Genomic DNA, 14,039 nt, shown 5'->3' with positions numbered 1-14,039 from the left:
TTCAGCCCTGCTATCGCTTTTCAGGAATGAGAGTAAAATTTCCAGAGCAATGGAAACAGACATATACCTTTCTTTCACAAAAGCTTGGCACCCCTATTAATATGTTTTCATTTACCATCACTATTTAGTAATCAAGGCATTTAACAGAAAAGATGAAATACGAAGTATTTGCTGGACTGGCCATAATCCGGCACTATCCTTTATTATAAATTATTCATAAAAGCCAGTATTTACCTCTCCTAAACATAGTTATCATGAAGATTAAAATTATCATTAAGAATGGAAATTCTTCCATCTTGAGTTAACTTTTGTGTAAAAATAAAATGAAAGTATTAAAAAGTTAAAAAATATTAAAAAGTGAAACTTCTTGTCTTTATAATTAAAACTGAAAATTTCTCAATAAGACCATAATCTACTAACAAAGACCATAATCTACTCCACCGGCAATTAAAAGCAAAACAAAAGCTTTAAAACTGAATTACGAGCAATACATGAAAAATCTGATGGCTTTATACCTGTTAAACCCCTCTGATGCAGTTTTAATTGTGGTTTAAACATGTATCACAGGAATTAATACAGAAAGCATGGGCTTACCTGTGCGATAGACAAAGTTGCCTTCGGTTTCTGATGACGATGGAGACACCAATTCTTCCTCAAATTCATTGGAGCTAAAAGATCCCGAGTGGTTTCTTTGCCTTGTTTTTCCCATCATGGTAGTGTTCGTGGCCATGACATGCCTCAAAGAGTCATTAAGGTAACGGTTCAACAAGCTGCTCTTGTATTTGGGGGGTGCCACGTAGTCCTCGCTGGCCCGTGACTCTGGCCTCACTCCTGTTTTGATGACCGAGCTCTCACTTTTAATCACGGGATGGTGAACTGGGGTATTATAGCCCCCTTCGTTCATGTGGTTTCTTGGAGGATTTTCTCCATCTAAAGCAGAACAATATCACTAAGTAGGACGATATACAAACTTTCCCCACTGTTATATTTAAACCACCCAACTGTTATATTTAATCTTTAAAAATATACAAAGGAAATATATTTAAAGTATATAAAACCATCTTTAATATTCAATGTTAATTTTTAGGCACAAGAAAGCAAATATTTATGTAATTTCTCACTTACGGTATTTTAATTTTAATGAATTTCACTGAATATGTTATTCTGACACATGGTATATCTATAAACAAGAGGAAATGGCCATCATTCTTTTGGCCATTTATAGTATTGTAAAAATGAAGTTATTTTATGCAATAAAAAAGAACCATTATGGCACCATCATATTTTTTGGGAGAAACCTTAAAAATATCAATTATGGTGAACTTGCTATAGAGGAAAAGCAAAGAAAGAAAAATAAAAATATTAACAAACCTTCAGAACATGAGTCATCACTGCTTACGCTAAGCCGCTCAGCATTGCCTTGAACATACTTGTTGTATAACTTTATTCTCAAAGCCCAGCTTAAATCTGGCTGTCGAACAGTATTCTTAAGCCGACGTCTTGCATTAGCAAACCAATTTGACACCTAAAACGGTATCAATTAACAAAACGTAAAAACATTATCCATGGTGCAATTATTTTCTCATAAAGGAGCTAAGCCTCTCTCAGCACCTCTGATCATTAAATATTCTCAGGACATAAGAATACTGGATATTCATATCCATTCATTCATTCATTCATTCAACAAACATGTTAAGCACTTACTACGCACACTGAGCACTTAGTGCATTTGTGGAATAAGAAAAATGAAGAGGCCTTGCCATCAAAAAATTTTAGAAGTCCACTAAGAGAAGTTGGAGAGTACACAAATAACTAATATAAGAAAGAATGTGATAAATGGCATACAAGACATTAAAACAATACAGGAGTCCAAAGGAAAGAGGGGTTACTTTCATATGTGTCTCCAGCCCTTTGAGGAATTTAAGTGAGGCTTTGAAGAAAGTCCAGAATAGGTCAGGTCAAAAGGGAAGGGAAGTGTATTCCCAATGAAGAGGACACAGGAGCAAATAGAAGTGAAATTCCAGAGAAATTGTAGGGGCTGAGGAAGAGGGAAGAGTTAAAGATGGCCTTGGGTCATCAAACCTGTGTAACCAAGAGAAGGGTAGTGCCATTTTGGGAAAGAAATATAATTTTTTGAGGATAAAATGATGTGTTTGGCTTGGGCAATGTCTAGTTTGAGGCGCCAATACTGGTGAGATGTCTGATAAGAAAATAGAAATGGTATCTGAGATTGAAGGGAAGGAATGACCAAATTAAAGAGGAAAGGCACAGAGGTGACAGTCAAATTTGCAAGAATAGAGAGAATGAAAGCAGGGTCAAGGACCAAGCTTTGGAAACCATTAGAGAAGCAAAAGTTAGGACTGACCTCTGCTTCCAAAAGAGGAGCTAGCAAAACACACAGAGGTAGAGCCATTGGCAAAGCGGGGAAAAATAAACCAAAGAACACCTCACGTTAAGCCGAAAGTCAAGTGTTTCTTAGGCAAATCGGTGAAGGCAAAGAAAAACATTCCAAGACAAAGAAAAGCTACTTTCATCCTTTTATTTAAAGATGCTACTGGATTCCTAAGTGCTAAAATGATACACGAGGTTTCTTCTAAAATATCAGGCTATCATCTACTTTCATCCTTTTATTTAAAGATGCTACTGGATTCCTAAGTGCTAAAATGATACACGAGGTTTCTTCTAAAATATCAGGCTATCATCAGTGCATAGAATTTTAGAGACCCAAAAGGCCAATACTTGCCTTTAAAAGAATGAAACATGGGAAGAGAATTAAGTCTTTCTGCCAGTTTGGTCCAGAACATGACCAAACTGAGGAATTTAAGCTAGGCTTTGAAGAAAGGCCAGATTACTATAATGGTTTGTGTGGCAATGCTTGCACTGGAAATTTCTACTTTTTTTTTCAGATTTATACTATAAATACACATTTTTTGTGCATTACTCAAGTCCTTATTATTCTACTTAAAACAAATTATACTTTATCTCTCTATCCTCATGGGTAACACATGGCGGGTTTCCCATATGTATTTAATATCCAATCTAGTCAATTATCTTCTTTGTACCTGAAGCGATGATAGTTATCCTTTCAAATGTATATGCAATGACATATTATCTCGCCATGGCATTTCAGAAGTCAGTCTTTATCAGCACTTTTCCCTGCTAAGCTATGTTACTATTACTATGATTCAGTCTGAGCCCAAATTCTCAGTCCTTCCCATTTTCTACAGACAGACAACAAAATTATTGAGTGGCTATTGTACTTCAGCCACAGTGTTAAGTGCTAGGAACGAATAAGCTTTGTCTTCCGCACTCCTAGAAGGACTAGCAGAAAAGAAGTACACATGATTAACTGGGACACACCAGTGAACATTAGCTGTGGAACCACAAGGAACCTGATCTTTCTTCATGACATTTCTCAAACTTTTCTGGGATTCTTCAACTCACTGCCAGAATCTTCATCCAACTCCTTTATCCAACCATACCTACTAACTGGGAATTTGAAAACATTTCTCTTTCTAACTTCCCTCTCTTCCATTCTGTTCTCTTAAATGGATCTTAGCAACCATCATCAAATTCAAGACTTGATGTGCCATTTTGATTTAATCACTTCACTTCTTCAAATCTTCATAAATGTCCTGTTATCCCATAATCACCACACAATGGAAAAGGACCTGGCTTCCTGTTCTGAATTTGCCAAAAACATGCTGTGTGAATTTGGGTAAGTAATTCAACTTCTCTGAAGGTTGAATCCTTCATCTCTGAAACGGATTTGATGGTTCCTAATATCCTTGCTAGCTCTAAAAATTAAGACGGCTTAATTCCCTTCATAGTGGGTACGAACCTCCCTCTGTCGATCAGTACTGTCTCCAGCAAGTGTGTTTATGTCCTTCTTTGCTCCTTTCACACACAGAGTACAGCCTGCAACTTCCCCTAGATCATTCATATTTACTAGAATTCAATTCCAAAACATTTTTATAACTTTCTTTACTAAACAGCATATAATGCAGACTAACCTTAAATCTCGACTAACCTTAAGCCTTCACACAGCAGCCACACATAGTACAGTATAAAATCCAATTCTTATGAAACTCTTCTTATAATGAAAATGCAATGGCCTTCTAACTTTAAAAAAGTAATACACTATCCTTCTAAGAGACAAAAATGTGGGAACACTTAAATGTCATGCGGATTAACTAACTTTTCATATATAGGAATCATACCTCTTTTATGTTTTATATACTCATAGCTTTTTTTAAAACCATATTATAATAGTTACATATTAGGTGACTTTCCAGAAAGGTTTGCTGATGTCTAATAGACTTTCAAAACTGATTTCACAAATTGACCACCACCCAGTCTGCTAATATATGTATTCCGCTGGATTTTTTTATTTGTTGGTTTTGTTTTCTCAGTACAACACAACCTAACAACTAGACACGCCAAGGTTTTTAATGTGTATTTGCAAACAACAAACAGTTGGTTAACAAATTTGCATATACTTGCTTCGCATTTTTTTCTGGATGAATTAATGCAAATCCCATCTGTTTCACTGAAGGTAAAAAGCATCAGTTCAAATTTTCTACTTTTAATCTACTATGGATTCTTTCGGGGTCATTCATATTCTTTCAAATTGTATTTTACATGAAACAGGCCTCTTTACCAAGGATAGGTTCTGGAACAGAATTTTAATGTCAAACTGAATGCCATATAAATATATATAGACATTTGGCCTCTAAGTTTTCACTATAAAACATGGGAGATAGATAGATAGATAGACAGATATGTCTAATTTATATAATTTATACTTTATATTTATATAATTATAATTTATATCTGTCTCTCTCCCATATTTTATAGTGAAAGATTAGAGGGCCAAACATCTAGAAGCTGGGAGGGAAAACTAAATAATATTCATCCTACTCTAACAGAGGGGTTTACTTTCATCATGTTGACAAAGCAATTGTTATAGTATCCCCAAAGGGATAAACTGGCATCTGTCCTTTGAACACACTGAATTAACAAACTTCTGAGCTATTCAACTGAAATATTGAGCACTTTATTTCCACACCATGTAGTATAACACTTAGAATAATAAATAAGGACTGATCTGAGATTTTGTTGAATATTTAACAGTTGTTATAAGCCTTATAGTTAATAACAGCATATATATCTCGGCAGACACACTCAATACCAAGCAAAGACAGAGTTATGTCAACAGAGGAGACAGAATCTTGCAACATAGCAGTTTTAACAAATTGTCCATGGACATATCGCAGGAATATAAGACCTTCATTATTAGAAGTGGAAGCATTAACATCTACTCATTATTCCTGGGTAAGTTCCATATCCTTCAATAATACAAATCCCAATCACATATCATTTTATGTTATTCCACAATAAAGCTGTTTCTATTTTGAGAGTACACAGTGTATTTCTATAGCATTTGAACAATGGTCAGCCATAGGATTATATATAAGGTCCACTGGTAATTCTGTACAATTTAGTTTTTTCCATTTATCACTTAAATTTTCAGAAACCAACTTCATTAATAATAAAATCTAAAATCATTTCACAGTTGTCATTTATTATTATAAAAATTATTTTAAACCACTTAAAATTACATATTTTTGTGCATTTTTATTTTCTGAGTACTAGTGTAAGAGAAAAAAAGTGCTTTGAATAAAAATTTTATGGAAGGTATATTTTAAAAATGTAATAGCCTTGCCAAGACCTACATGCAAAAAGCACGTTGTTTGTATTTGAACTATCATTACAGGTGACAAATTATTAAAAATTATAACTACTTGTACTGCAGCTCAACAAAACTACTACATAAGAAAGTTTAAATGCTTCTCCTAATGAAAAATGCTATTTCATATTTAAAATGTTCTAAAACATGTCATAAATGTTTTTTGCTTTCTATATGAAAGAATAGCCACTAGTAAACATAAAGCTCTGTATTCAACCAAAATAACCTAGTATTTCATTGCTGACATCACTGTGAAATATTCAAATAACTCTATAAATTAATATATTTAAAAAATAAATAACATACTTGTTTAAACTGAAAATTTAATATGGGTTATTTATTTTCATAAGTCAAGTTTTTCTGACTGGAATGATTTATTTTGATACTGCTTTGGTAAATCACTAAAAGATTCATAGAAATATGTTAAACAGATATTAAGCCAAGAACACTAAATTAATTTTCCCCTCCACTGCTGCAGCAAATCACTATTAATGCCATTGCCTGATAATATGAAAGAAAACAGATGTTTTTGCAAAGGGTTATATTCTAAAAATAAGCAGAAATTACATATTCTAGTATTGATAGCCTGACTGTAAGTCAACCTTCATGCCTTGTCAAACTTTCCAGTAATTCCTAAAGGGAAATTTTAAATACTCTGGAAAGCAATTTTTATTTTATCAAGTAGTTCCTTTTTTCTTTTTGGACTTCCCACTTACTGTAAATTTAATAAAACACATTTTCACAATCAGGTAATGCTGTTGTAATGTGCAAAATTTCTCACCTGATATAGCGCCTCCTCCTCCTTTCTGAATAAATTTGCCTGTTTGCATGTAGAAAAGTTCAAGCCATCATATTTATTTTAAAAAACGGCGACATGATGGGAAGAGCATATGATCTGGAATTATTTTAGTTCCAGGCCTATCTCTGTCTTTTACTGACACAACTGCCCCAAGCCTTGCTTCTATCAAGTGTAAAGTGCTGATGGTAACCGCCTACATCATCGTGGTTTTGTGAACTTAGTAAGATTCAGTTTTGAAAAGCGAATCAAATGTAAAGTAACGCTGTTCAGTAGAGAACACACAAATTTTGCACCATTTCTCTACACTTGGCAAAGTAACCCATCCATCTGAAATCTGCCTCCTCTCCTTAAGTCTAGCAGAAAAAAGCACCAGGAGCAAAATGCTGTGGATTGCAGCTAATGCTTAGGATGCTTCTTATTTTTTTTTTTTTAAGTGTGTTGGTGGGGATTGTTGATCCAAACATCGTTTGTTGCCTTTCTATACTCTAGTCCTAGCTGTCAGTAATAGTAATTTTGAAAGGTACTCTGTACCTGAGCTTTAATACCGGGCCTTAATATCACACCGCATGTTTCTCAAAGTGGGCCTCCTCTCTAGCCTCAGCTTCAGCCACACCTGCAGCCCTGTAAGAGATGCCAAGGATCGGCCTCACCCCAGACCTGCTGAATCTGAATGGTGGGGCCCAGCGATTTGTGTTTTAAGCCCTCCAGGTGATTCTGACTCTCACTAACCTTGAAAATCACGGCAGATGGTATCATCTGGGTTCATCTATATGTGGCTCCTGAACACAGATTTCCAGTTACCTTCTCATAAGTCTGCAGTTGACTTTTCACTTCCCTCCCTGACAGCGCATCCTGCATTCCCTCGTGCACCCTGAACTGAGGAGGGTGAGAAGTAATTCAGAAACTCCCACGGCTCAGCTCCATCCCTGTCCCGGTAGAAGCGTCACGTGGAGAGCCACGCAAACCCTAAGAGTGCTCGTTACTCAGCCCCTTGCCCAGAAACGGATCAGGGGCTTGATGGGTCCTGATTACCTGCACTAGCGTCATCTGCGAGCCGAGGGCCAAGAGTATCTTCTCGGTCTTGGTGGGGTACGGGTTGTCACGGTGCTTGTAAAGCCACTGCTTGAGAGGCCGCGCCATGTCTTGCAAGGCCTGCCGCTTGTGCCTCACCTTCCCGCCATTCTGCCGGGCCCTGGGACGTGGGGAGAGGAGGAGGCACTGGTGACCGGTGCGGTCTGGGAGTTCCATGTCCAGGCCCCGCACCCTAAACCGCGTAGTCCTGCCATGCGCCCCTGCTCTGCGCGAGCCCAGAGGTTGGGAGAGGCAGGAGATGGGAGCCACAGTTTCTGGATGGGGAGATCATTTCGCTGGGTTTATCTTGAACAGGGGGATACCTTGAACCCAATACCCCAAGTTTAGAGGTTTAGGAGACGAAGTTCAAGTGATTTGAAGAAAACTGCTATTCCAATCGCGGATCTGGGCAGCGGGGCGAACTGCTACCCTTCCCTCGCCCGTTGGCACCGCGCCCTCGAGTGGCCCTGGCCTGGCAGGCCCAGCAGGGCAGGCTGCTGGCTCTCGAAGCTTCCCTGGGGATCTCTGGTCTGCTCCCAGAGGCTTCCCGTCGCTTGTGGTTAGGAGAAAGGTCGCCCACTGGACAGAGGAAATAAAGCAAAGGAGCACTGCCGCCCCGGCTCTCTTTGAGCTATTTCCTTTGATCTTTTAGGGAAAGGGGGAAACTTTTCAACGGAGGTGGTGGTTTGTGGAGGAAGGCTGCAGAACCAAAAACCACTGTCGGGCCGTTTCCCAACTAAGATAGGGTTAAAAGTACGGCAAGCTCTGTCCCAACAGGTAAAGTAAAAAGATCTCAGGAAAAGCATATTCAAAGGGGGAGGAGGCAGAAGCAGCCTGGAGCCTGGAGCCTGGAGCCTGGCCTGCGGCGCTGCGCTCCCGCACGGGTCCGGGAGGTGTCGCGCGTGGCTGCCAGCTCGCCCAGCCGCTCCCCGAGGCTAGCGCGCCTGCGCCGGAGCCTCCTGGGCTTCTGCCTCTTTAAACACTTTGAAATGCAATTCCACCCGAAGCGACTGGTAGTAACATTTTGACGAAGCCGATCTCTCTTTTACTAAGCAGCGACGCCGCAGAACAAGCAGCTGATGCAATCGTTCAGGTGGAGGCGGCCAGGACGGCTGCCCCTCCCCGGCTGGGCGCCCGGGGAGCCGCCGGGATCGGGCCGGGCATACCCTGCCCTCCACTCAGCGGCAGTCGGAGCAGCCGGCCCGCCCGGAAGCTGCCGCCCCACAGCATCCCGCTCACCCCGCTAAACCCAAAGCCGGCCCTGGAGGCCCGGGGCCTCCCACTCCGGGTTCGCCGCGGGCCCAGCCGAGCTGCGCGCGCGCCCGGGACTCCCTGCCGGGAGGCGACCTTCCCGACACCTTGAGCAAGGCCCGGCGAGCCTGGGGCCCTGGCGAGGGATGACTGAAGAGAAGTCTGCGGACCCTGAGCCAGGACTCCCCGACCGATCGGCTTCGCCTGTTTTTTGGCACCCAGCTCAGTCCTTTTTCCTCGCCCTCAGCCTCGCGCAGGCACCCGCAGTCCGGAAAGGAGCAAATAACCTCCAATTCCGAGGTCCAGGCAGCGGAGGGCCAAGGGGCAGCTCCCGGTGCCCTCAGTCTCCACCGAGCTCTTTGGAGCTGCCCCGACGAATTGATCCCTCATGTTTTGAGATAGGAGCCCCTTAACAGAAGAACGCGCGAGCCCTGGAGGGGCAGACCTGCGCTCCCAGGGAACTCCGGGCCCTTCCCCCCCCCTCGCCCCGGCCCGCTTTGCCCCGGGACCCCAGCCCCGCTCACCGTCCCCACCCCTCCGGGCCGCAGGCGGGCAGGGTCCCCAGGGCGTTCGCCTACCCGGTCCTCCGGTGTCTCAGGCCGAGGTTGTCCTTGAGGGGCGGGCCGTCGGGAATGCCCACCTCGGGGCGGGCGTGAGGACAGTCCAGGACACCGCCGTAGGGCCGGCCGTCCCGCTCCCGCTCTGGGGCGCCTCCGTCCTCAAACAGCACCGCACCGCTGAGCTTGTTGAAGACGATGGTGTTCATGCTGCCAGGTGGCGGGGACGTGCGGCGCGGCCGCAGAGCCTCGGGGCTGGGCCGCCGGGAGCTCCGCAGCGGGGCTCAGCTTCTAGGAGAGGAAGGTGCATCTCGTTACTTACTGGCTGAGAGTGCTCAGACTCCGGCGGGTCCCGGGCCTTGAACTTGGACGGGTCGCCGGGCTGCGGAGCGGAGGGGAGGAGCGGCGCCGCCGCAACTGGCAGGCGACCCTACGGCTCTCCCCAGTTGGCTACACGCCCCGCCCCTGCAGGCTCCCTGGACAGGTACCTGCCCTCTTCCTTGCCTGGGCGATCGATCCCCCTATCCCCTAACTCCTCAGAACTTCAACCGGGAATCATTTACCCGCAGAGGCAAAGGAAACAAATTCCCAAACGAGCCTCCGGGTTTCAGTTTGAGTCTGGGAGACGCATACTCCGGACTGCAGAGCGCGACAGGCGTGAGGCCGCGCGTGGTTCTTCAATTCACAGCCGAAGACTAAAGCCTCTGGGGCGTCAGGAGGGGTTGGATGGAAGGGAATATTTGGGATAATGTGACAACCACATCCGCAAGGCCCAGTTCATGAGTCCCCGGCCATACAAGGATTTAGGGGATTTTCCAGATCCTGGATGGTTTGTTGAAAACCCCGCATCTTCTTTCAGCTAAGGTTCCCCGGGATGAGGGTGAGTTTAAGGACCGGGAGCAGTTGAGTGGTGTCAGGACGAAAGCACCACTTCACCCTCTTTTCTCCCCGAATCTTCCTATCACCCTCCAACTCGCCCCGGGACCTGCATGGTCCGAAGGTCCAAGGCGCCAGGACCTGGGTCCCCAGAGCCCTCAATCAGTGCCATTCTCTTCCGTAGTGCGGGTGTCAGCCGAGGGATCAGAGCCCCTCGACACCCGCCCCTCTCTGGGGTCTCGAGGGACCCTTTCAGAGGGTGTAAAGATGTCTGAAGCCCAAGGCGGGAGACAGCTCGGTCGGCGCACGTCCTGGCCCGCGGCTGCCACCGTCGGGGAGAGCCCGCAGCTCACCTTTGGGGTCGCGGAGGCCGGGAGCCTTTGCCCGCCGCGCGCGGGCGTCAGGCGCTGGTAGGCTCGGCCGCGGAGCCGCGGATTTACCGCCCCAAGGCGCTCGGCCGCCCTCGCCCGCCCCATCTCCCCGCCTCGGGACAGCTCCCGTTTCCTCCAAGCGGTCTCCGCTTCGCTGCCAGCGCCCCCTTCGCCCGCCCAGCCGCGGCACGGGCTGCCACTCCACAAACACACGCACGCGCGCACACACACACACACATACACACACACCCTCTGCCTCGCCAAATGCCCACACTCGCCAACGCCCCCCGCCCCGCCCTCCGGCCACAGCAGCAGAGGCCACGCGCGACTTTTAGAACCGTGGCCACAGCGATCAAAGGACGGCTACGGTCACTGTTTGTAGGGGAGTGAAGTCAGACCTCTGCTGGATGCCGCGTGTCCCCTAGGACTGCGTCCTCCCGCTCAGACAGGTACGAGCCTGGGGTGTGCACACAGCCTCCGCGGTAAGTGTCAAAGAGAATTTCCGTGCTCTCAGCCCCTGTTCTACAGTCAAGACTCGCGTTGCTGTTTTCTTTTAAAATCAGTGCCCTTAGGGATGTGTGTTCACGCTGCTTTATTTGTACAAGACACCCTTCCCTTGCCCGTCCTTCTCCACGCCATCCCAGGGGGTCCTCCTAGATGCGACGACGGGTTTTTCCTAGCGAAGTCACCACGAGGTTTGCCACCTCGGACCCTTCCCCGGCAGCCCCAAGCCCACGCAGAGATCGCAGGTACAGACACACGGGCGCTCTAGGTCTGCAGACAGCAGGCTCAGGGGCAAGCGATGGCAAAGGTCCGAGTGCCTTCCTGTCGCAAGGGGCCCGCAGGCGTGTGAACCACATTTCCTGACCTTCCCAGGACTCCCGCGCGGGGCCCCCCGCGCCTCTTCTCAAGTGACTTACCCCGATTCACTCCAGACTGTGGCCGCGGAGGTCACTTTCTGCAGAAGTGTCCCCTCCCCCAACGCCGGCGAATAATTTTAAACCAAAGGAGGAGCGGCCCAGGTGGGCTCCCAGGCTCTGCTCAGACCCTTGGGCCAGGCTTGGGCGCCACCCGAGCGTCTCCTCCGGACCTCAGAGGGAGTCTGGGGGAAGGGCGGGAAGAGCACAGGCACCCAGGGCACAGAGAAGGTGGGGCGCTGGGGCAGGAGCTAGTCTGGCATTCCGCAGAGGCGGGCTGGGACTTGGCGACGCGGAGGCTGTACCTGTAGCTGCGAGGCCTGCGGCGGGCGGCAGGGCGGCTGGCTCTCCCGCCTCGAGGCTAGGCGCATTCCCATCCCCGCCGCATGTTCTCCACGCGGGCTCCTGCGCGCTCACCACCGCCACCGCCGTCGTCTCCGCTTTATTTACCCAGCCCGGCGCGCGCGGCCCGGGAACAGGAATAGCGAGGCCTTCTCATGTTTCCTGACTGCCGGGCCCAGCCGGCGAACATCCTGCCGGCGCGGTATACACGTTCCCGGGCGGGTGGAGAGGAAGCGTCCGCGCCCGCCCGGCCGCGGGGGCTGCAGTTAACCCCTCGCAGAGGAGCCGCCTCCGGGGAGCCCCGGGCCCGCCGAGTCCTCCCCAGCCGGGCGCGGCTCCCAGATCCGCCGGCCTCGCAGTCGCAGAGCAGAAGGGGCTTTTCCTTTCGCACTTTAGTAGAGAAATTGGAGAAGCTGCCGGGAGCGCTCAGCTCCGGCGCCAGAAGCTGAGAGGCCTCGGTGCAAATCCCGTGTCTTAGCTGACCCGATTGCCGGAAATTTCACCGCGCGTGGCTAGGCGGGAGAGGCCACTGTGACGCGCCCTGTATTTTCCTCGCGATTAGCTGGAGGGAAGTTACAGCTCGGTTTTGCGCCTCCAGCCCTGGAGCGTATTGTGGAAAGTGCTAGCGCCCAGGAGCCTCTTTTCTGGAGTCACTGGGCTTCTGGGGTCCTGGTTATGTCGGTCAAAGCCAGGCACAAGTTCACCTCCGGGGAAAGGTCTGGTGAGGCTGCCCTCGCCGCTGGTTTTACGGATGGGGGAAAGCAAGGATGGGTGAGCTCAGGTGGCCAACCTGAGGTGACCCAAGTGTAGAAGAGGAGGCACGCCCAGAGCCAGGGATCTGCAAGCAGCAAAGAGGATGGAACTTAGAAGAATCTCGAGCTGGGACACAGGTCAAGGAGACAGAATGGCTACCAGATTCTCTGATTGATGATACTTTGCTTCCGAGCGTTACCGCAAATGTGAGTGGCCAAACCGGCGGTTTAGGTGCAACTGCAAACTCAGAGCTTCTGGCAGCCGAGAAGATTCCCAAGGTGCCAACACGAAGCTGCCTGCCGTTCTCGCCGCCCCAGCGAACTTTCATCCTTTTTAAAGAACAAACTTAGATTTCCCTCCCAAGCTTAAAGTTACAGCACCACGTGTCCTTTTCCCCTCTAAATGTGACTGGCCAGAGTCGGGGCAGTGGCCCACCTTAGCATCTTCCTTTTTTTTTTTTTCCTTGGCCTAGAAGTGGTTAAAATACATACCAAAGCTATTGTCTTAAAGACTAATCACACTCTCAAAATTTCATATGTGTCACCTCCCAAAATACGCGACAGCAAACCATCTGCACAGTGTAAACCATAAAGGAAGGTAGGTTTACATGTTTGCGCACAAGGCAGATTACAAAGTATCATTGGAGCACGTTCTGATGCCCTCCGTTCTTTTGTTATGTAACTTGCTGTTGCGACGCTCGCATCTTGTCTTTGGCGCTGCCCTTGGGATGTGGGTTCAGCACAGGCTTCTGGTCTACAGACTTCGCTGTAGGATTAAAGATAGGGGTAAATAGTAAGGTTTCAGCCAACAATTTTCAGCGAATAAGTTTCAGAACAGAAGCAGAGCTAATTGATGATTCATAGGACGAAAGAGTCGCCTTCTCTTTTATGGTTTCTATCAGTGGTGTTAGTCACCAGAAATTGTAATGAAATCAACTGTAGCACACCCCGTAACATTTTTTGGTCAGCTGTCCCAGGTAAAGCAATAGGCATGATACAATTGGTTGCAATTTTCTAATATTCTACTGACTTTTTGAGCTATATGCTATGGTACATGCTAGTGTAGGACAACTGAATTTTTTTTTTTTAGTACTTAACTGCATTTACTCAATTTAAAAATGCATTTATAGCACTTCGATTTAAGATATACTTAATGTAAGATTTGTTTTCTTAAAGTCAGAAGTGAAATATACAGCAAAAATCTTTCTGCAAAAATACTTTTCATTTGTATAGGAATAAAATACACTTGAGTAATCCTCAAGTCACTAAAAATTAACATATGGTAATTCCCTTAGACTATGATTTAATAATTAGAATCCATTTAAAAGTGCAAGAAGAGTGGAGGATCCAAACT

At 46.5% G+C, this 14,039-nt stretch overlaps 1 protein-coding gene across 1 annotated transcript in view; it reads right to left on the bottom strand.

Annotated features, from left to right (window-relative positions):
- Nucleotides 1-9,718, bottom strand: part of MKX (mohawk homeobox) — a 62,985-nt gene extending 53,267 nt beyond the window's left edge. Inside the window, exons 1-4 of the mRNA XM_012474204.3 lie at nt 9,449-9,718; nt 7,581-7,740; nt 1,372-1,525; nt 595-930 (exon numbers count right to left, since the gene is read on the bottom strand). Coding sequence (XP_012329627.1) covers nt 595-930; nt 1,372-1,525; nt 7,581-7,740; nt 9,449-9,636 — 838 coding nt within the window. The 5' untranslated portion in view covers nt 9,637-9,718. The remainder of the gene's footprint in view (nt 1-594; nt 931-1,371; nt 1,526-7,580; nt 7,741-9,448) is intronic.
- Nucleotides 9,719-14,039: the final 4,321 nt, after the last annotated feature.

The sequence above is a fragment of the Aotus nancymaae genome, unplaced genomic scaffold (genome assembly GCF_030222135.1).
Source record: "Aotus nancymaae isolate 86718 unplaced genomic scaffold, 86718_ANA_hifiasm-v0.15.2.pri h1tg000077l, whole genome shotgun sequence".
Lineage (NCBI taxonomy): Eukaryota > Metazoa > Chordata > Mammalia > Primates > Aotidae > Aotus > Aotus nancymaae.
Note: the sequence above shows the minus strand (reverse complement) of the source record. Positions and strands in the feature narration are given on the sequence as shown.